General features: G+C 41.1%; 1 protein-coding gene across 2 annotated transcripts; it reads left to right on the top strand.

Moving 5' to 3' along the window:
* The first annotated feature begins 140 nt into the window (after nt 1–140).
* Nucleotides 141–21,869, top strand: ZNF248 (zinc finger protein 248). 2 transcript variants are annotated; one of them, XM_081158863.1, is made up of 5 exons: nt 141–203; nt 1,635–1,867; nt 10,402–10,528; nt 10,790–10,885; nt 18,503–20,396. In XM_081158863.1, the coding sequence occupies exons 2-5, from the start codon at nt 1,853–1,855 to the stop codon at nt 19,999–20,001; spliced, it is 1,737 nt and encodes a 578-aa protein (XP_081014989.1). In that variant the 5' UTR covers nt 141–203; nt 1,635–1,852; the 3' UTR covers nt 20,002–20,396. The 2 variants fall into 2 exon arrangements, with proteins under 2 accessions (XP_081014989.1, XP_081014990.1); XM_081158864.1 differs by lacking the exon at nt 141–203 and adding an exon at nt 519–924 and having other exon boundaries at nt 18,503–21,869.
* Nucleotides 21,870–26,735: the final 4,866 nt, after the last annotated feature.

Below are 26,735 nucleotides of genomic sequence, written 5' to 3'. Positions count from 1 at the left end.
GGCGGCCGGGCCGGGAGCGAGCCGGCGCCGCGAGGGCAGGGCCGCCGCCGGAGCCGCGGGACCCCGCGCCCGCGCCCGCCCGCCCGCGGGCCCGCCCTCTGCGCATGTGCATCCCCGCCTCCTCCTCCCGCTCGTCCCGCCCGGCCTCAGCCCTCCGGGGAAGCCACCCCGGGCCCCGGGGCCGCGCGGCGAGGGAGCTGCGGGTGAGCGGAGCGCGGGCGCAGGGCCGAGGGGGCCCGCGCCGCTCGGGGTGCGGCGGTCCGGGGGTGGGGAGGAGCCCCGCGCAGCCCGCCGGGCCCCCGGGCGGCTGCGGCGCCCAGAGCTGAAGGGACGCCGGGCGGGGGCTGCTCGGTCCCGAGCGGCCGGTCGGCGAGGGACGCCGGCTCCCGGGCTGGCGGGGTCCGCGGGCGTGCAGCCTGCGCTGAACGGGCGGCGCCCTCGTGTGGCCGCCGGGGGGCGGTGCGCGTGCGTGACGCTCGCGCCGGGCCCGCGTGGAGGGCGTGGGGCGGGGGCGGCGCGCGCGTGCGCGGGCGGCTGTGGGAGAGCGGGCGCGCCGGGCGGGGGTGGCTGTGAATGAATCGGTCGCGCCCCCGGCCCGCGGAGACTCGGCTTTCCTCCGCCAGACGCGGGCACCGGGAGGGCGCGCTGCTCGGCGCCGTCCCGCGCCCTGCGTTTCGCGGCCGCTTTGTGGCCGTGCGTTGCGCGTGCGGCACGCGCGGCTGGCGCTCGCACGAGTCGTGAGGCCTCCATTTCTCGGCCAACTCTCGGGGAAGTGGAGAGGGAAAGGGCCGGGCCAGGCGCGCTCGCGGCCCGTCCCTGGCGGCAGCCTTCCCCGCCCCAGGCTGCTGCTGTTCGTTATGTTCTCGTTTGTTATGTGTTGTGTACAATCACGACGGTGCCCCGAAGCCCTGGGCGAGACGCGAGGTGAGCTGGAGCCGGCAGGGGCGGCGCGCGGGCTGCGCGGGGAGCGTGCGACCTTACAGGGGGATGAAGGGCTCCCCGGCGACAGCTAAGGAAGTTCTGGCCTGACCCCCGATACCCCCTGCTCCCCTTGGCTCACTCTGTGCATTCCCTCCAGCGGGGAGCTGCCCTGGGCGTCCCGCTCGTGGGCTGTGGATGGCATCCAGGGAGATGCTGAGGCGCCCACTCCCCCGGCCACGCGCGGGATGGTAGCCACGCAGGCAGGTCCGCTGTGCATTATCTGGTTGGACCTTGTTTGAAAGGTTTTTGTTGTTTTTTTTTTAAATGAGTCTGAGAAGGTGACTGGCTCAGATCATGCAATTTGTTAGTGGCAGAACCAAGATTAAGTTAGGTCTGCAGATTCCTGAGCAGGAGCCCATTTCGTCACTGTTAGGTCAAAGTTAGTTTCTTATTAAAGGGTCCTTTTGAAAATTGTAAGCAGGTTAGAACGAACATTACGAAATTTACCTGGTCTTAAACATCCCCATCCCCTTTTTTCAGAGGTTTCTTGGGTTATTTGACTTCAAGGGATTAATGGTGTTAGCAGGTATATGGATAAGCAATGTAGTTTGAGGGTGTTCTTTTTTCTCTACATCAGTTTTAACAAACTCGTAGTTTCCTTTACTGTTCTATATTAAACTCATCTTCTTATGTTTTTAATTTTTGTGTCACAGAACTTAAATTGATAATAAACCAGTACAAAAAATGTTACATTCACTCAGTGAAGATTATCATGTCTGAACTCAACACACTTTGGAGCTGCTCGTGGACATGTAATTACCTTGTGTGTGGAGCTGTGTAGGCAGGTGAATCCAGGACCCGCCACACAGGTCAAGGTCTCCTGACTGCCTTCCCTCTCACTCTGCACTGCCTCCTCCACTAAGAAGAGAAAATGAACGAATCCCAGGTGAGTTTTTTGTTTATTTATTCCCAGTTGTTTTAAAATGTGTTCTGTAAACTTTATAAGGATTCATATTTTTAAAATGAAAAAGTAGAAATAGGCAAAATTTTACATTAACAGCACTGAAGTAAATGCATTATATTGCCGGTAATCATTTTTTGGTGGAAATAGCACAGTGCTAAGGCAGAACTCAATGCATATACTTTTCAGGAGACCTAACAGTGAGGTTTGAGGCAACAGCTCTCTCATGGTCCTGCTCGATCCAGGAATGAAAACCTTGAAGATATAGCCGAATGGAGGGACTTTATGTCACCAGAATAACTCCCCGTAAATGTTTGTGTCAGCTTGTTTGTATTTCTGGCTTGAGTAGTAAACAGCTCTGACTTTTGTTTCTGCATTTGTCATTTACATTTCAACTTGATGTATGCAGTCTTGCTCCTTTACCACTGCTAACTTGAATCAGTTCTGGAAAAGGCCACCAAATTGTAATAAAATCCAGGTTTTGTTTTGCCTGCTATCTTTTCCTAACTCTGATAGAATTTCTTTCTATCCCCCATGAAGTGTGTTTTCTTTTTCCTCCAGGCATTACTTATCCATAGGTTATTGCTTATCCATTGCTTACCTATTATTTTTTAAAAATATATATTAGGGAGAGAGAGAGAGAGAGAGAGAGAGAGAGAGACAGAGACACATCAGTGATGAGAGTCATTGAGCGGCTGCCTCCTGCACACCCCCCACTGTGGATCGAGCCGGCAACCTGGCCATATACCCTGACCAGGAATTGAACCACAGTCTCCTGGATCCTAGGTCGATGCTCAACCGCTAAGCCATGCCAGCCGGGCTGTTTATCTATTCTTGGACCATTGCTCACCTCAGTCTGTCTATTCTTTATGACTGGTATTATCTTTTTAAAAATAAAATATCTTTGAATTGGTAATATATTAACATGATTTAAAAAGTGATACAGAAAGTAATTTAAAAACTCACACTTCCATCCTCTCTGTACCTGATGCTTCCTCTAGGTACCATGACATTTATCATTTAAATTGGGACACTTTCACTGAGAGTGAAAGAGGTTCTACAAACAATTATGCTGGTATAACCGGCAGATATTGGAACAATCTCAGACAAACTGGAGTGTAGGTTCACCCTACTATTTTTAAATTTTTTTTAATCCTTACCCGAGGATGTATTTTCCATTGCTTTTCAGAGAGAGTGGGAGAGAGAGAGAGAGAGAGAAAGAAAGAGAGAAAGAAATATCAATGTGAGAGTGACACATCGATTGGTTGCCTCCCACACACACCCTGACACCGGGCCAGAGATTCAGCCCTTGGCAGGAATCACACCCAGGACCCTTCAGTCCTCAGGCTGATGCTCCAACCACTGAGCCAAACCAGCAGGGCTGGTCACCCTACTATTGATACCCATTATTAATAGTTTCTTATTTGTCCTCCCAATATTTCTTTTTTCAGTTAAAAGAAAACATGTATATATTCTTGTATGCCTTCTCTCTTTATTTAAAAAGAAATTCATTATCCTTAAATGCTTCTCAAATTTAGATGCGCCCATATTTGTTTATTGTTGCTAATAGTTTTTGGTGTAGTCTTTAGGGTTTTCTACATAGAGAATCATGTCTGCAAAAAGCGGTACTTTTACTTCATTCCCAATTTGGATGCCTTTTATTTCTTTCTTTTGCCTGATGGCTCTGGCCAGCACTTCCAGAACTATGCTGAATAAGAGTGGTGGGAGTGGGCATCCTTGTCTTGTTCCTGATCTTAGAGGAAAAGCTTTCAGTTTTTCGCCATCGAGTGTGATATTAGCTGAGGGTTTGTCATATACGGGCTTTATTATGTTGAGGTACTTTCCTTCTATACCTATTTTGAGTTTTTAATCATAAATGGATATTGTATCTTATCAAATGCTTTTTCTGCATCTACTGATAAGATCATATGATTTTTATCCTTTGTTAATATGTTGCATTACATCAATCAACTTGCATATGTTGAACCATCCTGTGCCCCTGGAATGAACCCCATTTGATTGTGATGTATTATTTTTTTAACATATTATCGTATTCGACTTGCTAATATTTTGTTTAAGATTTTTGCATCTGTATTCATCAGAGATACTGATCTGTAGTTGTCTTTTTTTAAATATGTGTAGTTGTCTTTTTTTGTGTGTTAGTTATCCTTGCCAGGTTTTGGTATCAGGGTTATGTTAGCCTCATAAAATGTGTTAGGAAGTATTGCCTCTCGTTCAGTTTTTTGGAAAAGCTTGAGAAGGACAGGTATCTAATCTTCTTGGAATGTTTGGTGGAATTCACTAGTGAAGCCATCTGGTCCTGAACTTTTATTTTTTGTGAGATTTTTGGTGGTGGTTTCAATTTCCTCACTGTTCTCTGGTCTATTTAGATTTTTCAATTCTTCATGATTCAGTCTAGGAATGTTATATACTTTTAGGAAGTTAGCCATTTCTTCTAGGTTATTGAATTTGGTGGCATATAGTTTTTCATTGTATTCTAGTATGATCCTTTGTATTTCTGTGATGTCTGTGGTGACTTCGCTGTCATTTCTGATATTGTTTGTATGAGGTTTTCCTCTTTTTTACTTAGTGAGTGTAGCCAGGGGTTTTATTAATCTTTTCAAAGAACCAAAATTAATTGTTTTATTAATTTTTTGTATAGTGTTTTTGTTCTTTATTTCATTCAGTTCTCTAATTTTTATTATTTCCTTCTGCTGAAAGGAAAGGGTTGCTTTCTTCTTTTTCTAGTTCTTTAAGAAGTAATACTGGGTTGTTTAGTTGGGATTTCTCTTGTTTCTTGAGATAGTCCTGTAATGAATGATATAAACTTCCCTCTTATTACTGCTTTCACTGCATCCCAGAAGTTTTGTATTGTCATTCTCATTTGTCTCTTTTTTTTAAATACATCTTTATTGTTTTCAGAGAGAGGGAAAGAGAGAGAGAGAAACATCGATGATGTCATTGATCGGCTGCCTCCTGCATGCCCCTGACTGGGGATTGAGCCCGCAACATGTGCCCCGACTGAGAATCGAACCCCAATCACCCCGATCCCAGGTCGCTGCTCAACCGCTGAGCCACGCCCAGCCAGGCTCTCTCTATCTTTTGATCTCACCTTTTATTACTTCTTTGACCCAGTCATTTTTTTGCAGTATGTTCTTTAATCTCCACATATTTGTGGGTTTCTTTACTTCCTTTTTGCAGTTGATTTCTAATTACAAAAGATTGTGATCAGAGAATATACTTGGTATAATTTCAGTCTTCTTGAATTTGTTGAGGCTAGTTTTGTGACCCAGCATATGGCCTATCCTTGAGAATATGCCATGTGCACTGGAGAATACTGTATAATCTGATGTTCTGGGATGAAAGTCTCTGCAAATGTCAACTTTGTCCATTTGGTCTAATGTGTCACTTAAGGCCAATATTTCTTTATTGGTTTTCTGTTTGGATGATCTACAGCTATCAATGGAGTATTGAGGTCTCCAACTATGATTGTGTTTTTGTCAGTTTCTCCCTTTAGTTCTGTTAGTAGTTGCTTTATATGTTTCAGTGGTCCCTAAATGGATGTATATACATTAGGTAGTATCCCCTTTATCATTATAAAATATCCACCTTTGTCTCTTGGTACCCTTGTTATCTTGAAATCTATTTTGCCAGATATAACTATGGATACATGTGCTTTTCTGTGGATATTTGCTTTGAGAATCATTTTCCACCCTTTCACTTTGAGTCTAACTTTGTCCTTGTAGTTTAGATGTGTCTCCTGAAGGCAGCATATGGTTGGGTTTTTTTCTTGATCCAGTCTGCTACTCTGTGTCTCTTTATTGGTGAATTCAGCTCATTTACATTTGGGGTAATTATTGATGTATGAGGATTCCTTATGGCCATTTTATCTTTTGTTTCTGGTAGCTCTGTGCCTCCATTGATTCTTTACTTTTGTGTTTCTTTCATTTTTGTTTGGTGGCCATACCTCTTTCTTCTGTTTCTCTCTCTCTTTTTTTTAATATATGTTTATTGAGCCCTGCCGGGCGTGGCTCAGGGGTTGAGCGTTGATCTAGGATCTAGGCGATCGGGGTTCGATTCCCGGTCAGGGCACATTCCCGGGTTGTGGGCTCAATCAATGACTCTTTCATCATTGATGTTTCTCTCTCTCTCTTTCTCCCTCTCCTTTCCTCTCTCTGAAATCAATAAACATATATATTTTTATATCTTTATTGATTTCAGAGAGAGGAAGGGAGAGGGAGAGCGAGATAGAAACATCAATGATGAGAATCATTGATTGGTTGCCCCCTGCACGCCCCCTGCTGGGGATCGATCCCGCAACCCAGGCATGTGCCCTGACCGGGAATCAAACTGCGATCTCCTGCATCATAGGTTGATGTTCAGTCGCTGAGCCACGCCAGCCTGGCTGCTTCTCATTTTTTTAAGCTATGTGTCTTAGTTTTTGTGTGTGTGTGTGTGTTTACCATTAGGTTGATGCAAAAGAAAGTTTCATACATATAGTAGCCCTCTCTATTGAATGCATCTGATCCCCACCCTCCTCCCAACATTCAGACCTTTACCCCTCTCCTTTTATGTTTGTTGTCACATATTATCCCTGTTTATGCTGTTAGTTTGTTGGTACTCTTACTCGTAGTGTTGTGACCTTGTGCTCTTTGTTTCAGGTAGAATAACCGCCTTGAGTGTTTCCTACAATGAACCTCTTCTGGTAATAAGTTCTCTCAGCTTCCGTATGTCTGGAAAAGTATTTATTTTTCCTTCTTCTTTAAAGGGTCACTTTGCTGGATATATTATTCCTGGCTGGTAATTTCTGTCTTTCAGTAGTTTGAATATTTTGATCCACTCCCTTCTGGCTCGTAGAGTTCCTGAGAAGTCCGATGATAGCCTAAACGGGCTTTCCTCTATAAATCTCTTTCTTCTCATCCCTGCTACCTGAGAATTCCTTATTTGTCACTAATTTTTGACAGTTTTAATACAGTGTACCTTGGATAAGGCCTTTTTCAGTTGAGGTATTTCGGTGTTCTGTTTGCTTCTTGGATTTCTGGATCTAGCTCTTTCCATAGGTTTGGGAAGTTTTCATCAACTATTTGTTTGAATAGGCTCTTTTTTTCAGAACTACACTCTTGAATTCTCTGTCATTTAAATCACATATTCAATGTCCCTAAATTTATTTTCTCAAGATTTTTAATTTTCTTTCTGAATTGCCTTATTACCTTGGTTATTATGGTATTTATGGATTCTATCTAAGCATCTATGTATGAGTGACATTTTTCTATAGTAGATTGATAAGAACTCTTTCTATTATTTTCCCGTAGGTTGCACTGAATCACAAGCTTTTTAGCTCTCTTGAACTTCTCTGGCTTTTCAGATATCTGCAGGGTGGTGGAAAAATGGCCTATGTTCCCTGGAAAGATGGGTGTCTCCTGTGTGTTCAGGTTGCCTCGGTCTCAATGAACAAACCCCGCGGGGGAATATGGTGGGCTATGGGGCTCCAAATCCATGAAATCTTAATGCTGTCCTCCACTGCCTGACACTGCTGGCAGTGCAGCCTGAATATTTGGGACGAGGTGAGTTGAGGAAACCTAGCTGCCTCCTTTGTTGCTTTGCCCTTCCAGCAATGGTGACCAGCGGACCTCTAAGGCGTCCCCCCGTACTTTTACCTGCCCTGGGGTTAGTCACAGAGTACACCCTTTACTCAGGGAAAAAGTGTTTCTGTAGTACCATTTTTCAGGTTTGCAGATAATGTGCTGTGCAACTCAACACGAAGAGTGAGGGGAGGCGAGCTCTGGGTAGTTAGGGAAAGGTGGCCAGGCTCCTGGGCTTTGTTATTCTATCTGGAATACCGATTGCCAGACAACCATGGCTGCACCTCTGCTTCGTGCTTGTCGTGGACACTGGACTCAGCTGCAGCTTGGACTGCCCACTCCTGTAGGAATGCTAACTAAATCTCTTTGCTCCTTTTGGCTGAAGGGAGTGTCATTCACAGCCTGATTCCTCCTCTGTCTGGGCTCAGCCCCACAGTGAGCTCCGGGCAGCAGCAGGCTGCGTCCATGGCTCCTCTGAACTCTTCTCCCTTCTCGCCATCCTGGTTTGCTCCCACTTGCCCACCTTTAGATGTTTCAGTGCACAGATAGATCTTTCAGACATGTTTGTGTGTTGAGAAAGGAATTCTTTGTTGAATTATAGCTGTTCAAATTGTCGAAACTTTAAGGGGAGAGACCAAAGGGAACTCTCAAGCCGTCATTCCTCTGACATCACAGGTTACGGATTTTAAAACTTTTATTTCTAACATATACTTTTGATGCTATAAATTTCCCTTTATGCACTGCTTTCACTGGATCCCACAAATTTTGATGAATGGTATTTTCATTTCAGTTTTATTTTTAAAATATTAAAATTTATCTTGAGACTTCTTATTTGACCTATAAGATAATTATAAATGTGTTGTTTAATTTCAAGTATTTGGGGGATTTTCCAGCTGCCAACTTGCTTATTAATTTCTGTTTAATTCCATTGTGGTCTTAGGACATATTTTATATGATTAGCTATTGTTTTAAATTCATTAAGATGTGTTTTGTGGCCTGGACTATGTTCCATGTGACCCAGAATGGAGTGATAGAATATGTATTTTATTGTTTTGGATGAAGTCGGTTAGCTCATGTTGATTGATAGTGCTGTTCAGGTCATCTATATACTTACTGACTGATCTCTCAATACTGAGAGAGGAGTGTTGAAATTTCTCACTGTGATCATAGATTTGTCTGTTTCTCCTTTCAGTTCTATCCGTTTTCCTTGTGCATATTTTGATACTCTTCTGTTAGACTCATACGTGTTTCACATCGTCTCCTTTCTGTGGTATGATTTTGAACCCACCTAATGAGTTCTTAATTTCAGATATTGTATTTTGCAGCTCTAGATGCCCTTTTTGTGTATGTGTGAGTGTATATAGCACATGTGTGTGTGTATACACAGGTATCAGAGGTCCCCAAGAGCATTCCCAGGTTGTCTCACCATGTAGCTGTACTTATAGTCATGACTTATTAAAGTGAAAGAACACGAAGCACAATCAGCAGAGGGAAAAGGCACATGGGGCCCAGACCAGAGGAAACCAGGCACAGGATTCTAAGAGTCTTCTCCCAGGACATACTTAGTCCTCTAGCAATGAGCTATGACAGCAAACATGAAATGTCTTCCAGGGAAGCTCAGTAGACACTCAGTGCTCAGCGTTTTTATCAGGGGCTGGCCACATTGGTACTCTCTGCTTAGCACATAAAATCCCAGGCTCCAGAAGGAATGCACATGTACAGCGTAAAGCATATTGTCTACACAGAGAGTTTATGCTCAGTGAACCATTCTTATCAGGGAATGGTGAGAACCCTCCTGAAATCCACATTTCCAGATACCAGCTAAAGGACACCCTTGTGGCAGACCTTTCAAGGGCTGGTGGTCTCAGCCTGCTCTTTTCTGCACAATGCACACACCATGTATCTACTGAACTCCCATCTTTCATTTATTTTGTTTATATTTTTATCTGTTTTATTGAACATACTATTCATAATTTATTTTGAAGTTCTTGCTTATCAATTTCAATATCTAGGTCCCCTGCGAGTCTGCTTTTATTGTCTATTTTTTTCTTGGTTCTTACCCTTTTCACAAAACATGAAATTTTTTATTGATGCCAAACATTATATTTAACAACAAAAACATAGTACAGGCTCCAGAAAATGACCTCTTTTAGCAGAGAGGACTCATCCTTTTCTCTGCTGGGTGGGTCGAATGCAGGGCTGGCCACTCGAATCAGTCGTGGGTTGAGCTTGGTCAGGGCCTGCACATTATTCATTTCAGTCCCACTCCTCATTTCAACAACCGAAAGTTTTACTTCCTCAGTGAAAGGTAACTTAATAATATAAGAGAACGAACTTTTCCATGGTAACCCCATTTCCTTGGTAACCCCAGTCTACTTTGTGCACACTGCTGGCTCCTACAATGCCTAATTTAGTAAATGATAATGTATATGTCTCCTTATCAAGTCATAAGCACTTTGAGAACAGAAACTGTGTTTATTTTCATCAGCAGTATTGGTAGCAGTTAGGACAGTTCTACGCCCTTAGTGGAAACTCAATTTGTACATACACAGTTGTACCTCGGTTTTCAAGTGTAATCTGTTCCGGGAGACCGTTCGAGTTCTGAAACGTTTGAAAACTGAGGGAACAACAGCCGACAGCTAGGTCTCAGGATCTTGCCCTCAGCGGAAGCAGTGTGGCATGTTCGACTTCCGAGGCGTGTTCGAAAAACCAAAGCATTTCCTTCTGGGTTTTCGGCGTTCATAAACCGAAATGTTCGTTAATGGAGACATTCGAAAACCAAGGTACCTCTGTATTATTTTATCCTACATAATATAGCACAAAAGAAGGCATCCTATATGACAATTTTTAGTAAACTCTAAAGGGATGAGTTTTCAGGTCTTTTCCTCATCATATAGTTCTGACGGCTTCATGTAGAAAAGGAATATACCGTTACAGGAACAAGTATCATTCAAAGATGTATGTGTGGACTTCACCCAGGAAGAGTGGTATCTGCTGGATCCTTCTCAGAAGATACTATACAGGGACATGATGCTGGAAAATTACAGCCACCTTGTCTCAGTAGGTAAGCATTTTTTTCCATGTTACTACCATTAGTATGCATCTCTTAGTTGAAAAGTATGAACTTCCTGTAGAATTTTCTGATTTGAAGTTTGAGATTTTGGCCATCATAAGGAATGCTGTGTTCTTACCTTCTCAGGGATTGGTTCATTTGGGCACTTCCTTTGACCAGCTCCTTAAGCTGTACCTTTCTTCTCCATCATTTTTTTCAGAGTCCCTAAAACCAGGCTGTCCAGCCATAGTGCTGCATTATTTTCTCTTACAGGGTATTGCATTACTAAGCCAGAAGTGATCATCAAGATAGAGCAAGGAGAAGAGCCCTGGATATTAAAGCAAGGATTCCCAAGCCAGTGCCACCCAGGTGAGTTCATGAATTCACAAGCAGATGGAAGCCGTAGGAAATGAGCTCTTAAGCCATTGGTTTAGGGCTTATCACCTTTCAGATAGTTTTCAGATATTTCCTTTTATAGCCCTAGACCTTTGGAAGTGACTAAGGACAATTGGCCCCATCCCGCCATTACCTTAATCACATTCATCCATCTGTCACTTTCACTCATAAGTGCTTTCCTTTGTTCTTTGGCATTTTAAGAGCGATTTACCCATGCTCATAATCCAGACTCAGTTGGCTTCATCTTAGGATAATGTTTCTTGGTTAGTATCTTTTAGAATTGTTCACCTTCCCTCTGTTGTCTTTGGACACCTTCTGTTAGCTGGTGTGTTTTCATTCCCTACTTCTGTATATTCACTTAACAAATGTATGATGAGCACTCACTATGGTCCAGTTATGTTTTTAGGTAGTTAAAAGAGTAATGTCCCTGCTATCATATAGTATATATTACAGTGAGGGACACAAAGCATACGCTCTGTGTGTGTGTGTGTGTGTGTGTTGTGTGTGTGTATGTATAGCTGTATGTGCATGTGTACATACAATGTTGGGTTTTGTAAGTACTGTAAAGAGACCGAGTAGAATGGGGTGGAGAATGATGGCACGTACTATTTGGTAAGAAAGTCAAGGAAAGCCTTTTTGATGAGATCAGTAGAGATGAGACTTTGCTAGAGGGAAAGTGTGAGTTATGTGGATTCTGAGTATACCAGGCAGGAAACATTGGGTGCTGAACCTCTCAGACAGATGTATTCTTCAGATAAAGAATGGCAAGGAGGCCAATGTGGCTGGGACCAGCGGGCATGGGGGAGGTTGATAGGAGATGATGTCATAAGAAGTAGCATGGACCTTGGTAGATACATTAATTTTATTTTGAGTGGTGTGAAAAATCCTTTGTTTTTTGGTTTTTAGTAAACGTAAATCAAAGTATGTCATCAAATCTGATTTGCAGTTTAAAAGGGTCTCTCTGACATCTAGGCAGTGAATAAACTGTGGTGGGTGAGTAGTACTTAGGCATGAGAAAGAAAGTACCAGTTAGGAGGCTATTATGTACTCCAGAGGAGAGAAGATAGTGGCTAAGGTTATGTTGGAAGTGCCTAGAAGTGATAGATTTGGACAGATGTATTGAAGATGAGACTAAGAGGATTTGCTATTGGATTGGACAATAGCATGTGACTCCTTTTCTAGAGAACAGTTGTTTGTGAAAGAAGTAGTGTTGGGACAATACACTTTTACAAGGCATGTGGATCTATTAAATCTCATCATTAGAGGAGATTGAAAAAGAACAGTGTGAGTAATATGAAAACCAGAGAGGCAGGTTTTTCAGGAATCAAATAAGGGACATTCTACCATCCTTTTACTACCTTAAGTAGCAACCACGGGTAACTGTACTAAGCCTGTTATCTCCTATTACTAGTCTATTCAGACTCCTGTTGTTTTCAAAACCATCTACTGTATCTCTTAATTTTCTCACTTGTCCCTGATACGTCTAAAAACCAGAACTGTGCCTGTGATTTTCATTCCTGGCTTGAGCTAACTCCTAAACGGCTTTTGTTTTTTAACTTAAAGCATCCACTGTATCTTTTACTAGCCTGCTTTTTATTAATAAATGAAATTAAAGTCTTCTTTCATTGACTATTATAATGTGATCCTATTCTACCTTTTTTTTTTCTAAATATGTTTTTTATTGATTTTTAGGGAGAGAGAGGAAGGGAGAGGGATAAAGAGATAGAAATATCAATGAGAGAGAAACATCGTCAATCGCCTGCCTCCTGCACGCCCCCTACTGGGGATTGAGCTCGAAACCCCCGGCGTGTGCCCTGACTGGGGATCCAACTTGGTCACTTCTTGGGTTGACACTCAACCACTGAGCATACCAGCCAGGCATATTCTGCCTATCTTAATTTCTTTCTGTTCTCCAGAATTTAGACTAAATTCCAAACTATTTGTCTTAAGTTTCACTTACAAATGCTTTCTCCCTTTTTTTTCCCTACTTTAAATAATTATTTTATTTTTCAGTTACAGTTGACATGCAATTTGAGTTTCTGGTGTACAACCCAGTGATTAGACATTATATAACTTACTGAGCAATCACTCGTATAAATCTAGTACCCATCTGACAACATACATAATTATTACAATATTATTGACTATATTCCCTATGCAGTACTTACCTCTCCGTAACTGTTCTGTAACTACCAATTTGTACTTCTTAATCCTTCACGTTTTTTAGCCGTCCCCCCCAGTGGCCCTCCCATCTGGCATCCATCAAATTTTCTCTATATCTGTGAGTCTGTTTCTGTTCTGCCTGTTTATTTTTTTTTTTAGATCTGTTTTGCCTAGTGTAAGTATTACTACCCCAGCTTTTTGTGTGTGTGTTTGTTGCCATTTTCATGAAATATCTTTTTCCATCCCTTTACTTTTAGTCTGTGTATGTCTTTTGATCTGGAGTCTCTTGTAGGCAGCATATATAAGGGTCTGTTTTTGTTATCCATTCAGCTTCCATATGTCTTTTGATTGGAGCATTTAATTAATTTGCATTTAAAGTAATTGTTGATAGATATGTATTTCTTGCCATTTTATTATCCATACTTTTTTCTTCTTCTTAAAGAAGACCCTTTAGCCCAGCCGGACATGGCTCAGTGGTTGAGCGTCGACCTAGGATACAGGCAATTGGGGTTCGATTCCCGGTCAGGGTACATGCCCCGGTTGTGGGCTTGATCAATGACTCTCTCATCATTGATGTTTCTATCTCTCACTCCCTCTCCTTTCCTCTCTCTGAAATCAATAAAGATATATTTAAAAAAAAAAAAAAGACCCTTTAACGTTTTTTGTAATACTGGTTTGGTGGTGATGAACTGCTTTAGTTTTTCCTTGCCTGGGAAGCTCTTTATCTCTCCTTTGATTCTAAATGATAGCTTTGCTGGGGAGAGTAATCTTGGTTGTAGGTCCTTGTTTTTTATCACTGAATATTTCTTGCCAGTCTGTTCTGGCCTACAAGGTTTCTGTTGAGAAATCAGCTGACAGTCTTATGGGAGCTCCCTTGTAGAAAACTAATTGCTTTTCTCTTGCTGCTTTTAAGATTCTCTCTTTGTCTTTGAACTTTAGTGTTTTAATTATGATGTGTTTTAGTGTGGTCCTCTCTGGGTTCCTCTTGTTTGGGACTCTGTGTGCTTCCTGGACTTGTGTGTCTATTTCCTTCACCAGGTTGGGGAGGTTTTCTATCATTTTTTCACATAGGTTGTCAATTTCTTGCTCCCTCACTTCTCCTGGCATCCCCATGATGTGAATGTTGGTATGTTGAAGTTGTCCCAGAGGCTCCTTATACTATCTTCATTTTTTTTCTTTTTTCTGTTCTGATTGGGTTTTTCCTGCTTCCCTATCTTCCAAATCTCTGATTTGATCCTCTGCTTCATGTACTCCACTGTTGATTCCCTATAACATAATCTTCATTTCAGTTTGTGTATTCTTCATTTTTTTGTTGACATTTTCACTAAGTTCATCTATCTTACCCTAAGTTCATTGCACATCCGTATAACCATTGTTTTGAACTCTGCATCTAGTAGATTGCTTGTCTCCATTTTATTTCATTCTTTTTCCGGAGTTTTGGTCTGTTGTTTCATTTGGGACATGTTTCTTTGTCTCATCATTTTGGCTGCCTCCATGTATTAGGTAAAGCTGCTACATCTCCCAGGCTTTTAGAGTGGCCTTATGTAGTAGGTATCCTGTAGGGTCGAGTGGCACAGCCTCCCTAATCACTGCAGCTGGACATTACAGGTGTGTCTCACCCCACCTGGGTGCTGTACACCATCCTGTTATAGTTGAGCCTTGATTGCTATTGATACCTCAGTGGGATAGATTTTTTGCAACTGATTGGCTGCGAGGACTAGCTCTGACCATCATGGAGGATCAGCTGTGCAGGGGCTGACCCCATGGAGCAGGACTTAACTTCGACAAGGCTCTGGTGCCTGCTGAGTTCGCCCCTTGGGTGTGTCCCTTGTGGAAGAGGTTAGGTGGTACTTTGATGTGGTCTGAAGCTGTCCACTGGATGTGCTGGCTCATAGGGCCTCCTGAGTGGTGCAGGCCAGGTCAGCCACCATTTGTGCCTTGCCTGGGGCTGCCCAGCATGAGCTATGAAGCAATCTGCAATTGCTTATTACTTATGCATGGCTTTGAGGTACCCAGGAAAGGCCAAGTCTCTCTTTGAGAGACTTTAGGAAAGCCTGAAGCATGAGCCAAGAGAGGCCTTTTGTATGGAAAAGGCACTGGAAACAGCTTGGGCAGGTCTACAAGTTGGGAGGGGTGGGGTCTAGGAAGCACATGGGGGGGCAAACAGTGTTAGCCAAATTGATGGAGACTCAGATATGGTTCCTGCTTGTAGTCTGTGGGGGAGGTCCCAGGAAAGGAACAATAGCCTCTGCCAAGCACTTCTGTCTGGAAGAAAGCTGCCCCTTCAGTTCTTACCTGATGCCAGACAACTCAGTTCTTCCCCTTATATCCCCGGTGCCCAGTGCTGGAACTCTGAATGAGTGAGTCTGACTAAGTCCATGCACAGCCCCTTGAAGGGGAATGCTTAGGACTCCAGCAGCCCTCTGTCTCACTCAGCCACAATCCAAGCTGGGTTTTACTACCAGAACTTATGGGGACTCCTCTTCCTGGCACTGGAATTCTGGTCTGGGACCCCTTGCTCCTCAGGGAGGACCACTGCATCCAAGATAAACATCAAGACCACTCCTGATGTTTATCCGACACGTGGGTGTGGGACCACGCTGTTCCGCATCTCCACCCCTCCAGTCTTTTTTTTTTTCTTCTTCCTTTTTTTTTTAATCCTCACCCAAGGATATTTTTTTCCATTCCTTGGAAGAGAGAGAGAGAGAAACATCGATTGGTTGCCTCCCACACACATGCACACACCTGACTGGGGCTAGAGGTCGAGCCTGCAACTGAGGTATATGCCCTTGGCTGGAATCGAACCTGGGACCCTTCAGTCCAAGGGCCAACGCTCTAACGACTGAGCCAAACCAGCCAGGGCTCTCCTACCAGTCTTGATGTGGCCTCTTTATATCCTTAGTTGTAGGACTTCTATTCAACTAGATTTCAGGCAGTTCTGAATGATGGTTGTTCTGTAGTTTAGTTGTGATTTTGATATTGTTGTGGGGGGATTCGAGTTCCACATTTACTTATGCCGCCATCTTGACTGGAAGCCCTTAAATGCTTTCTTTTTATCTATAACTTTCATTCTTGTTCACTTTGCCTTTTCAGATACTTTAATTAATATTGTACATATAAAGTATTCAGACATTGCATGGTACATAGAAATGGCTGTTATTTCACTTATTTTATTTTACTTTTTTTAAATATATCTTTATTGATTTCAGAGAGAGGAAAGGAGAGGGAGAGAGAGAGATAGAAACATCAATGATGAGAGAGTCATTGATCGAGCCTGCAACCCAGGCATGTGCCTTGACCGGGAATTGAACCCCGATCGCCTGGATCCCAGGTCGACACTCAACCACTGAGCCACGCCTGGCTGGGCTTATTTCACTTCTTTTAAGTTAGAGCTTAATTTTTTGCTATAACTTAATAGTTATAACAAAAAATTTGATTACCCTAACCCACTAGTGGCTATATCCCCCAAAACTTAGACCTGATCATAAGTCTGTTGCTAAGGGTTTCTTTCCTATTTCCTAAACAGAAGGCCCTTTCTTACTTTTTAGGAAAAGTAATTATGGTATTTTAGTAATTATTTATCTATGCAGTCAGGTTTAGAAGAGGGCTTTCTCTTTGAGTCATTCTGAAAGCATTCTAGAGTACTTTTTCTAAATGCACATTCCCAAGTTTTGTCCTTGTGTATTACAGCTCATCAGGTACAGACTGGAAATAATTCATATGCACATTGTTTTTTAATAATTATTATTTTTAAAAGTAGCATTTTCTGAAGGATGTCCAAATTCCAAGGAGATCCAGACTGGAATGCAGCTAGTTAAGTCAAAGGTGTATTGCTGGGAATGAGCAATTTATAAGAGACCCAGCTAGAGCCACAGAGAGATATTTTAAATGGATTGTGGAATGGTGGCTTGAACACTAAATGTGAATCCAGTTGGTGTAAAGTTAGCTTGTTTTTGTTTTGATTTGTTTTTGCCAGGATAATAACTATCATCTGTTGGTCCTTGGATCATTGGGCTCAGGACTGTTATAGGTATTTTTTAACATGTTTTTTTAAATATTGTTGCATTAGGTGAAGTAGGGCCAAAAATTTTAAGATAATGTCTACTTAACGTCTCAGAACCATATAGAGAAATGTGATCTTTATGGGTATTACAAGTAAGTAAAATCCACAGATGAGGCTAGGTATAAAGCTGAAAACCTCAATATAAAAGATAAACCTAGAAATAAAAGCAGACGTAAAAATTAACATTGCTTCAGAAACAAAATTATGGGGAGAAGCCAGCACATTGAGGTGAAGAATCATATGACTTGATGGTCAGTACAAATTAATTAACAGCTGTGAGAAAACAAAGTGAACCTGATCCTTTTGCAGAGATGGCCTGTTATTCTTGTGTGTTGTATTTCCTGTTGAACATTGGTGTTATAAATCACAGCTAGATAGAGAGTTGGAGTCTGGGGTAAAGCAGTGTTCCTTAATACATGAGGAAATAGATGCTTTCAGAAATTTATTTTGATGTTGACATAAAATGGGGAGAGTAAGAAATGGCAATATGCATATTAGTGAGGATCTTACCACAGTAATCAAGCTGTGAGGAGGTAAGGATGTAAATCATGATCTTCCACTAATACATTTTTTACTCTCTTTTCCTTAAAAACAAAAACAAAACAAGAATTTCCCTTGTTGAACTCATCCAGTTTTGAATTTCTTGCTTTCTAAATGAACAGCTCTCAGAAAATCTCTACTGTTTGCTCTCACCATGTTTTCAGTTTATTTCACCTTCTCTAACTTGCTTCTCTTAAAGCATGTTTACAAATAATTACTTTTGTATGATTTATATTAAAGGAAAATCTAGATTCTGGGTTATAGGACTCTTCTTTTGGACCTGAGCAAGTTGGTGTTTTCAGAACTTTAGTTTGGTATTGATGTTTACAGTGGAGGCATGTACTCTAGTAGGAATCCCACCCCAGTAATCTGTGTATGAGGGGAATAGGACTAAACTGTTCTCTCTCTACCAAACACAGTTCATCTTCTGAAAGCCCTTGTCTACTTGTCGTCAGTGTCACTTTACTCAGTGTTTAATGTCTCTTTTGGGCTCACCCCATTCTCCGAGTTTCCCTGTTTCTGAATCAACCACTCCTCAGTTCCCTGTGCTTTGAATTTTATTTCCCTTTTTTTGTCTAGTTCTGAAGTTTATGTTTATCAAGTGTTAAATGCCATTGCCAGGTTCCTTTCCCTGCTTCCACTGCAGCATGTATTTCCCACTCAAACCAGAAAGGTAAAGGAAATGTATACTTGGATTTAGTTCATACCAGGAAAGTGGGTCTAAAACAAAGGATTGACTATATAATAGGGCATTTGTGTAAAAGTCCAATTCCATTATAAATGTATTGAGATTCATAAGATGTGGTTATTTTTCTCATTTCTAGGAGACTGGAAAGTTGATGACATGACAGAGAGCAGCCAAGAAAATCAAGGTGAATATTTTTGGCAATTTGCTCTCACCACCAACAAAACAGTAACTATAAATGGTGATGACAGAGTAAGGAAAACTTTCAGTCTAGATACAGACTGTGTTCCTTCAAGAAACTTTTCATATAAGATATGTTCCTCTTGTGAAATGAATTTGAAGAATATTTCAGGCTTAATTATTAGTAGAAAGAACTATTCTGGAACAAAGCCTGATAAGTTTAATTTATATGAGAAATTGCTGCTTGATATTAGGCATGAGAAAACTCCTACTGGAGGGAAATCTTATAACTATAATCAAAAAGGGAATATCCTTACTCATGGCCAGGATCTCACTCAGCCAGTTTTCGACCAGCCTTTTGGGTATCATGAAAATGGACAAGGCTTCCAAGAGGAGGCAGCCTTTTTCTCAAACAAGAGAGCTCAGATAGGAGAGACACTCAGTAAATATAATGAATGTCAAGGAACCTTCATCCAAAGTTTAAAGCTCAATTTATCTCAGAGAACTCATTTGGAAAGGGAGCCATATGAATGTAGTATTTGTGGGAATTCCTTCTGTATGGATTTAAGATTGGGACATCAGAGAGCTCATACAGGGGACAACCCTTATGAATATGATGAATATGGGCAAATATTCTGTGACAATTCAGCTTTCATTATTTATCCGAGAACTTACGCCGGAAAGATTCCCCATGAATATAAAGTAAGTCACAAAACGGGGGGAACATCAGCCCTCTTTAAACATCAGGTAGTACATATGGGGGAAATACCTTATGAGCACAAGGAAAATGGAAATCATTTCAACAAGAAGTCACACCTCACCCAACCTCGAAGAGCTCACTCAGGAGAAAAAAACTTTGAATGTGCCGAATGTGGGAAAACATTCTGGGAGAAGTCAAATCTCACTCAACATCAGAGAACACACACAGGAGAGAAACCCTATGAATGTGCTGAATGTGGGAAATCCTTCTGCCAGAAACCACACCTTACCAACCATCAACGAACACATACAGGAGAAAAACCTTATGAATGTAAGCAGTGTGGAAAAACATTCTGTGTGAAGTCAAACCTCACTGAACATCACAGAACACACACAGGAGAGAAGCCTTATGAATGTAATGCATGTGGAAAATCCTTCTGCCACAGGTCAGCACTAACTGTACATCAGAGAACACACACAGGAGAGAAACCCTTCATATGTAATGAATGTGGGAAATCCTTCTGTGTGAAGTCAAACCTCATTGTACATCAAAGGACTCACACGGGGGAGAAACCATATAAATGTAATGAGTGCGGAAAAACCTTCTGTGAGAAATCAGCTCTTACTAAGCATCATAGAACTCACACAGGGGAGAAGCCCTATGAGTGTAATGGATGTGGGAAAACCTTTAGTCAGAGGTCAGTACTTACTAAACATCAGAGAATTCACACAAGGGTGAAAGCTCTTTCAACATCCTGAATATTCAGAAACCTTTGTCCACCCTTTCAAATTCGTTATTCAGTTTTTAAAAATAAGATTAATGAAGCCCAAAGAACATTACAAATTACTCAAAAGTTATGTCTTATTGTACCTAAGATAATATTAGAATAAAACCTTATTAATGTTTTAAATATTTGCTTTTAAGAAAAGTTTTTGTAAGAAAATTTGTACTGGGGAAATTTTTTCATTTAAGTAATATGGTAAAAATCTTCATACAGAATTTATGTTGTCTAGTGTCATATTCCAAAGGTGATACCAAAATTTTATTGTAAAAATAATGGGTGGTACTCACTTAGTGTACTGATATTCACAGTGTAATTTGAAGCTTAAAAAACGTTGAATGACAATAGCATTAAACATTTATGTGAAGAGTCCCTCTTGTGCAGGCCTTATGTAAGTAAGTGTACTAACGTAACAAATTTGAGGTATGCTTCATTTGTACATTAGAGCCCAACATGCTTGTGAAGAGAAAGTATGAACACTTAGTTACAACTATTGTGGTCTATATTAATATTTCCAACACTAAATACCACCAGTATCTTTGTAGGTTGACATAATTTTATATATGTACATGTAAATATATTTACACACATAGTAGTGTGCTAGAGTAAGTTCATACTGGCCTGGAAGTACCACTGATTGTTAAATTTTCAGAATTTTGTGGGCCAGTTGTTAAACACAGTCATTATTTAAAAATTAAATTATATAAAGTTACAATCAAATTACATTAAAAACAAAGGTAATAAATACTCAATACTCATTACTTCCTAATTATAACATTTTGCTATTTAGGTTACTTATTATTGAATCAGCATGGAGAAAATACTGTAAAATGGTGTGCTACTGCACATCGTTTTCTAGCTCTACATTCAGTTTCGTCATGTTGGTAACAGCTTTAGTGGGAGTATTTACACCATAGAAATTGGCAAGCTCTACAAATCAAGGTTATTTATTTTTTTAAAATGTTTTTATTGATTTTAGAGAGAGGAAGGGAGAGAGAGAAACATGAATGATGAGTCATTGATAGGATGCCTCCTGCACACGCCTACTGGAGATCAACCCCAGACATGTGCCCTGACCAGGACTTGAACTGCGATCTACTGGATCATAGGTCCACATTCAGCCACTGAGCCACTAGGGTTATTTTCTCAGAGAACCTATTGCCAAATGTTTACCAGCACACCACTATGGATATAAGAAACTATGCTTGGAAAAGTTAAAGTGAAAACCACATATCCTTTCCCTATTTCCTGACATAACTATCCGGCTATGCTCTTTGCTGTACTGCCTTTTCAACAAAGAAGACAAAATATGTTTTTGTGAGGTTCTTAACTACCTCTGCATCATTTCTATTCTCAGCACTACTGAGCCTCTTTAAAGCAGGGGTGGAGAACTTATAGATATGGCCCATGAAATCATTTGGTCTGGCCCTGCTGAAGCAACCACAGGCAGGACTTGAAATTCAGTACATCTAGGAGCTTTTTCATAGCTAATTTTTAAGTTGATAATTTTGTATGGCCCTCGAATGATGTTATAAATATCCAAATGTCCCTTGGCAGAAAAAAGGTTCCCACCCCTGCTTTAGAGTATGGCCAGTATATGTTATTTTACAGCCATGTCACCTACCTTCCTTCTGACTTTTTTTTTGGCATATGTGAATGAGTATGGCCATTATTACTGAACTACTTCCATTAAAAAGCCAAACATTTTTTCAGAGTTTTTTAAGCTGTCTCTCAGTCAGTCAATACTGTAAATGCTGTTAGTGGTACTTAGCATTAATTCCACAAAGGTTAATAGCAATTATAAACAGTAATACTGCACTGTACAAATAAAAGTATAGTGGTATGTAATGAAATGCCTCTTTCATACTCTTGGTATTTCATTGCTGTATCTATTTAGGCATGATATGTGTAACCTGAGTTTTATGTAATCCAAGAACTATGTATTTGTATTTCATATAATACTGTGTCATATACTGTCTCTTTTGCCTTTGTCCTGTTTCCTATGCTTCCTTGCAACATGTTGATAAACAGTTCCAAGAGACTCTTCTTCTCGGGCTCTGTTTTGTCTGCCCATCTTTCCCCCAGATATAAGGGTAAATCTAGGTTAGTCTGAGTTAATTATGGATATGGTAATGATTTTGTTGGGTGGCCATGTGAGCTATGAGATGTTTGGAAAATATTCTGCAGTGCTTCTGGGAAAGATCTCAGCAATAAAATATTGTCATGACATGAGAAGAGACTGTCTATTCTACTGGACTCTTTCATGTCTGTATGTTATATCAAATTATAATTGGTTTCCCTTAAGGGCAATAGCCTGAAAATAACAGTACAGAAGAACCCTGGCTCAGAGGTAACATCACTGAGATGTGCAACTCTATGGACCTGCTCTCTATGAAGACCTTATGTTACTGTGATGATAATGGTTTCTTATTTATTCTTAGGGCTATTTAGAGCTGAAGGCATTCCCAATAGAGATGAGTTCTTTTCTAAGTGTGAATGTTATATACAGTGAATTTTGGGAAGAAGTCTTTCTTTTGACAAGTCCATATAGGGATGGGTCTTGTGTCAGCCATGGTTCTGGTAAAAACTAATTCTAGAATATTTTAATGGCAAACTTACAGTGATGTGGGCCAGAAACAAGGGCTGTTGAAGCACCTAGAGACTAGCATAAGCAGGAAGCCATTACCATTCTAAATCCTACAGGGGCAAAAGATGGAAACAAGTGTTACCAGAGCCCAGTGAGACTTGCTCTCATGAAGGAGGGGGCCACCATACAGGAGATACTGTCACTACCAGAACTGTGACTCCAAATTGCTGGTGCCTCCCTTTGGAGAACCCAAGCAGATGCCATCTGCAGGAGGCCCACATGGGCGCAGAGGATCTGGGTGGAGCCAATGGAGAATAGGCATCACAGTGCTTTTTTAATTCCTAAAAATTCCTATGTAAAGGTTCAGTACTAGAAATGTATTCTAGTTGAAAGTTGTGTGCTTGCTTTGTTGTGCTTTTTTGTCATAAGTAAATTCCTTTTGAAACCGAGCACTGTGGCAGGTATGTCTCCTTTAGCGTGTGAAGCAGACACATATAACTACATTTCTCATATAACCATCTATGGTGTTTCTCGTTACATGTGTGAGGGAAGTAGCCATCTGTTTTTCCAAATAAATAGCCAGTTGCCCCTGCACTGTTTGATTAACTCACCCTCTTTCTTGTTGGCTTGATACAGTATTTTTATTACATCTTTACAGGACATTTGGTCCTGTCCAAAATGTCCATTGAGACATTTGGTCTATGATTCATTAAATAACACATTTAACTTTGTTAAAATTTTGATATTTTAAATTTATGATGAATTTTAGATTTCATATTCTTGTTTTTCCTCATCATGAAGTTTAGCAGGGTTACTCTGTAAAGTTGAACAGCTCAAGAATATATCAACCTGCCTGGCCGTCATGGCTCAGTGGTTGAGTGTCGACTCATGAACCAAGAGTTCCCCAGTTCGATTCCCTGTGAGGGCACATGCCCAGGTTGTGGGCTTGATCCCAGTAGGGAGCATGCAGGTGGCAGCTGATCAATGATTCCCTCTCATCACTGATGTTTCTATCTACCCTTCCTCTCTCTCAAATCAATAAAAACATTACACACACACACAGATATATAATCAACTTGATTATTGGGGTTGTATTTGTTGTATCTCTTAATAATTTTGGTTATGCAAATTTGATTTTGTTATCATTGTGAAGTATGTGACCACCAAGAATCTGGGTTTATCTTTCGACACTTCAATAAATCTCCAAATGGAAGGATGATACACTACCATCAGCTTTGAAACTTGCCATACCACCCTTCCACTGTGTTGTGTGTCCCATGATTGGCCTTCAGCATCATCTGCATTCCAAGTTTCTGGTGGAAATCTTGGAGCTTCTGGTTTATTGCCTCTGCCCCACCTTCCACAGACATACCCTCTCTCAACATAATCTGCTAGGTCATCTAAATTTTCTTCTGCATTCTCTACAATGTAAAGTTTTATTTAAATCTGCCAAAGGCACAAATGGAAGTCCAAACAATGTGGATGCAGTTACGGGAGTGACTTTTAAACATCGTCATTTACTTGAGTGTTAGACCCCAGCATCTACAGAGGTTGTGAAACAAGTGTCCTTTTACTTGTGCATTTACATTTGGGAGTAGTCAGGTCGCATCGTATTTGCAATCTTAAAATCCATCATGTACAATGAAGGGTTAATGCTATTTCTTTACTGTGCAAATATATATGTGACTTCTTGTCTTTTTCTTTGTTAGCGCATAAATCAATGGCATAGTGTAACCCAATACTACACCTTGCATAGTAAATAACTGTGTAGGTGCTGTCTTGAAGGTTCCTTCATTGAATAATGTACCGGCACTTGAATATTGCCCAAAATTGTGTAAACAATTCTTTCATCATCCTGAGCACCAGAATTGTGTGTAAGTGGGTTCTCTGAGCCTGGTCACTTTATACTCTTCTGTAATTTCAATTTCATGCAATGAAAGTGGGGTTTGGAGGTCGATACCTGTTTTGAATTTTTTACTTGCCTCCTTAAATGAGCTGCTTTCTGGTAGTAGTAACAGGATCTCTTTATCAAGAATATCATGGAGAACTCTTCCAAGTACCTGTGATGGTGTTACTTTTGGTTCTTCTGCATGTTTTAACTTTTTCAGGGTTTTCCTTACGTCTCCTTCAATACCAGCTTTCTACTGTTTTCCTTTCTCATCTCGAATGCTACCGCACTCTCCTGTCTTCACAGCAGCAATATCTTCTACTACTATCTTTGTTAAAGGAATGGAAATGGCAACGAAAACCATTATAATGTAGCATTGGCTTTCCTTCATGTGAGTATAAGATTTCTGCCATATTGTGCGGAGAATCTTCAAATAAAGATATCATGTTGCCAAGCAATAGATTTTTTTTTTTCCTTTCTAGCTGATCAATGATTGCTGGTTTACTGGTAGGGGAAATCTTACTATTGTCTTATAGATTTTTTAAAAAATATATCTTTATTGACTTTAGAGAGAGGAAGGGAGAGAGAGAGAAACATCAATGATGAGAGTCATTGATCGGCTACCTCCCGCATGCCCCCTGCTGGGGATGGAGCCCAAAACCTGGGCATGAGCCCTGACCGGGAATTGAACCGCTATCTCCTGAATCCTAGGCAGATGCTCAACTGCTGAGCCATGCCAGCTGGGCTGTCTTATGGATTTGATACCTGGTTTGGTCTCTGGACCAGCCAGTAGGTAGGCACCAGGTAAGGGTGTAGTGGTCCACACTGTCAGGTAAGTGTGGGAGACCTACTAAAACCTCTCTCCAAATAACGGCAGACTCTTCTTGCAGTCTGCTGCAATCATACTTTTGTAGGACATTAATTCAAGGGAAGCATCAGAAATTAACCCTGGGCAATGGGATGGCTGTAGGGGATTAATTGGCTATCCAGCATTACCCCATAAGAGCTATTATACCTGACTGCTGTGTGGTAGGGAGAGCCACACCCATTCTCACTCCTGAACAAGCCAGACGCTCTGACTAGGCTCCTTTTATACTCTACCGTTCTTGAACAACAGCCATACCCAAGCAAATGCCCAGTCACGTGAATGGCACCATGCACCACGAGATCCCATCCATGACTTGTCTCCTCTGCATTTCTCTAGCTGTCGGATTCTTCCTCTCTACACATAGGTAGTTCAAATCCCACTCTTATGCACAATTTGAACCCCAATCCATCTACCTAGTCCCACGTGCCTTTACCAGCTAGTATATCAAGGTAAGAAAGGTTATTATTGGTAATACAGCCACAACAAAATTACTGGACCAATAAAACATGATAGTATTTTTTATATATTAATCTTGTAAACCAAAAGCATAAATAAACATGGGCTGTTTGAACCCAGGGATGTTTCCTAAGCATGAACTTTTTTTACAAGTCCAAATTTCCAGGATCATTTGGCATGGACCAAATTTTGACTGGACAGATTTCAAGACCTTTTAGTGTGGACCAAATGTCTCCATGCACATTAGGGACAGGACCACATTTCAAAGAACTTTTGGCATGGACCAAATGTCTCAATGGACATTTGAACAGGACCAAGTGCCCACTAATTTTTCATGTACTTAATTATTATGTAGTGGCTATTGATTTTGTCTGCTCAAGGCAGCATTTTTGTGTTCTAGTAATATGTCCAATACTTGTGAGAAAATCTTGGTCCCACATTTGTATTAATCTGGAAATGATCTTTTGTTATAAAATAGACCAATGAGAACCCACCCTAGAATATTCTTTATTGAGAAGACACCATGACTACATAGCTTGTGTCCTTGTTGCCACCAGCAGCCATATCAGGAAAATACATTTATAAGGGAGAAGTGCTATAAAGGAAAATAAAAATAGGAGAAGTCATCTAAAAGATGGTTTGATTTTAGCCCGGCTAGGCATGACTTAGTGGTTGAGCATCGACCTAGGATCCAGGCGATCAAGGTTCGGTTCCCAGTCAGGGCACATGCCCAGGTTGCAGGCTCAATCCCCAGTTGGGAGCTTGCAGGAGGCAGCTGATCAATGACTCTCTCATCACTGATGTTTCTATCTCTCTCCCTCTCCCTTCCTCTCTCTGAAATCAATAAAGATATATTTTAAAAAATAAAGTACAGTAAAATAAAATAAAAGATGGTTTGATTTTAAATAGCAC

Source organism: Miniopterus schreibersii (genome assembly GCF_964146895.1).
Source record: "Miniopterus schreibersii genome assembly, chromosome: 14".
Classification (NCBI taxonomy): domain Eukaryota; kingdom Metazoa; phylum Chordata; class Mammalia; order Chiroptera; family Miniopteridae; genus Miniopterus; species Miniopterus schreibersii.
The sequence above is the reverse complement of the archived record's forward strand: the minus strand, read 5'-3'. Positions and strand labels throughout refer to the sequence as shown.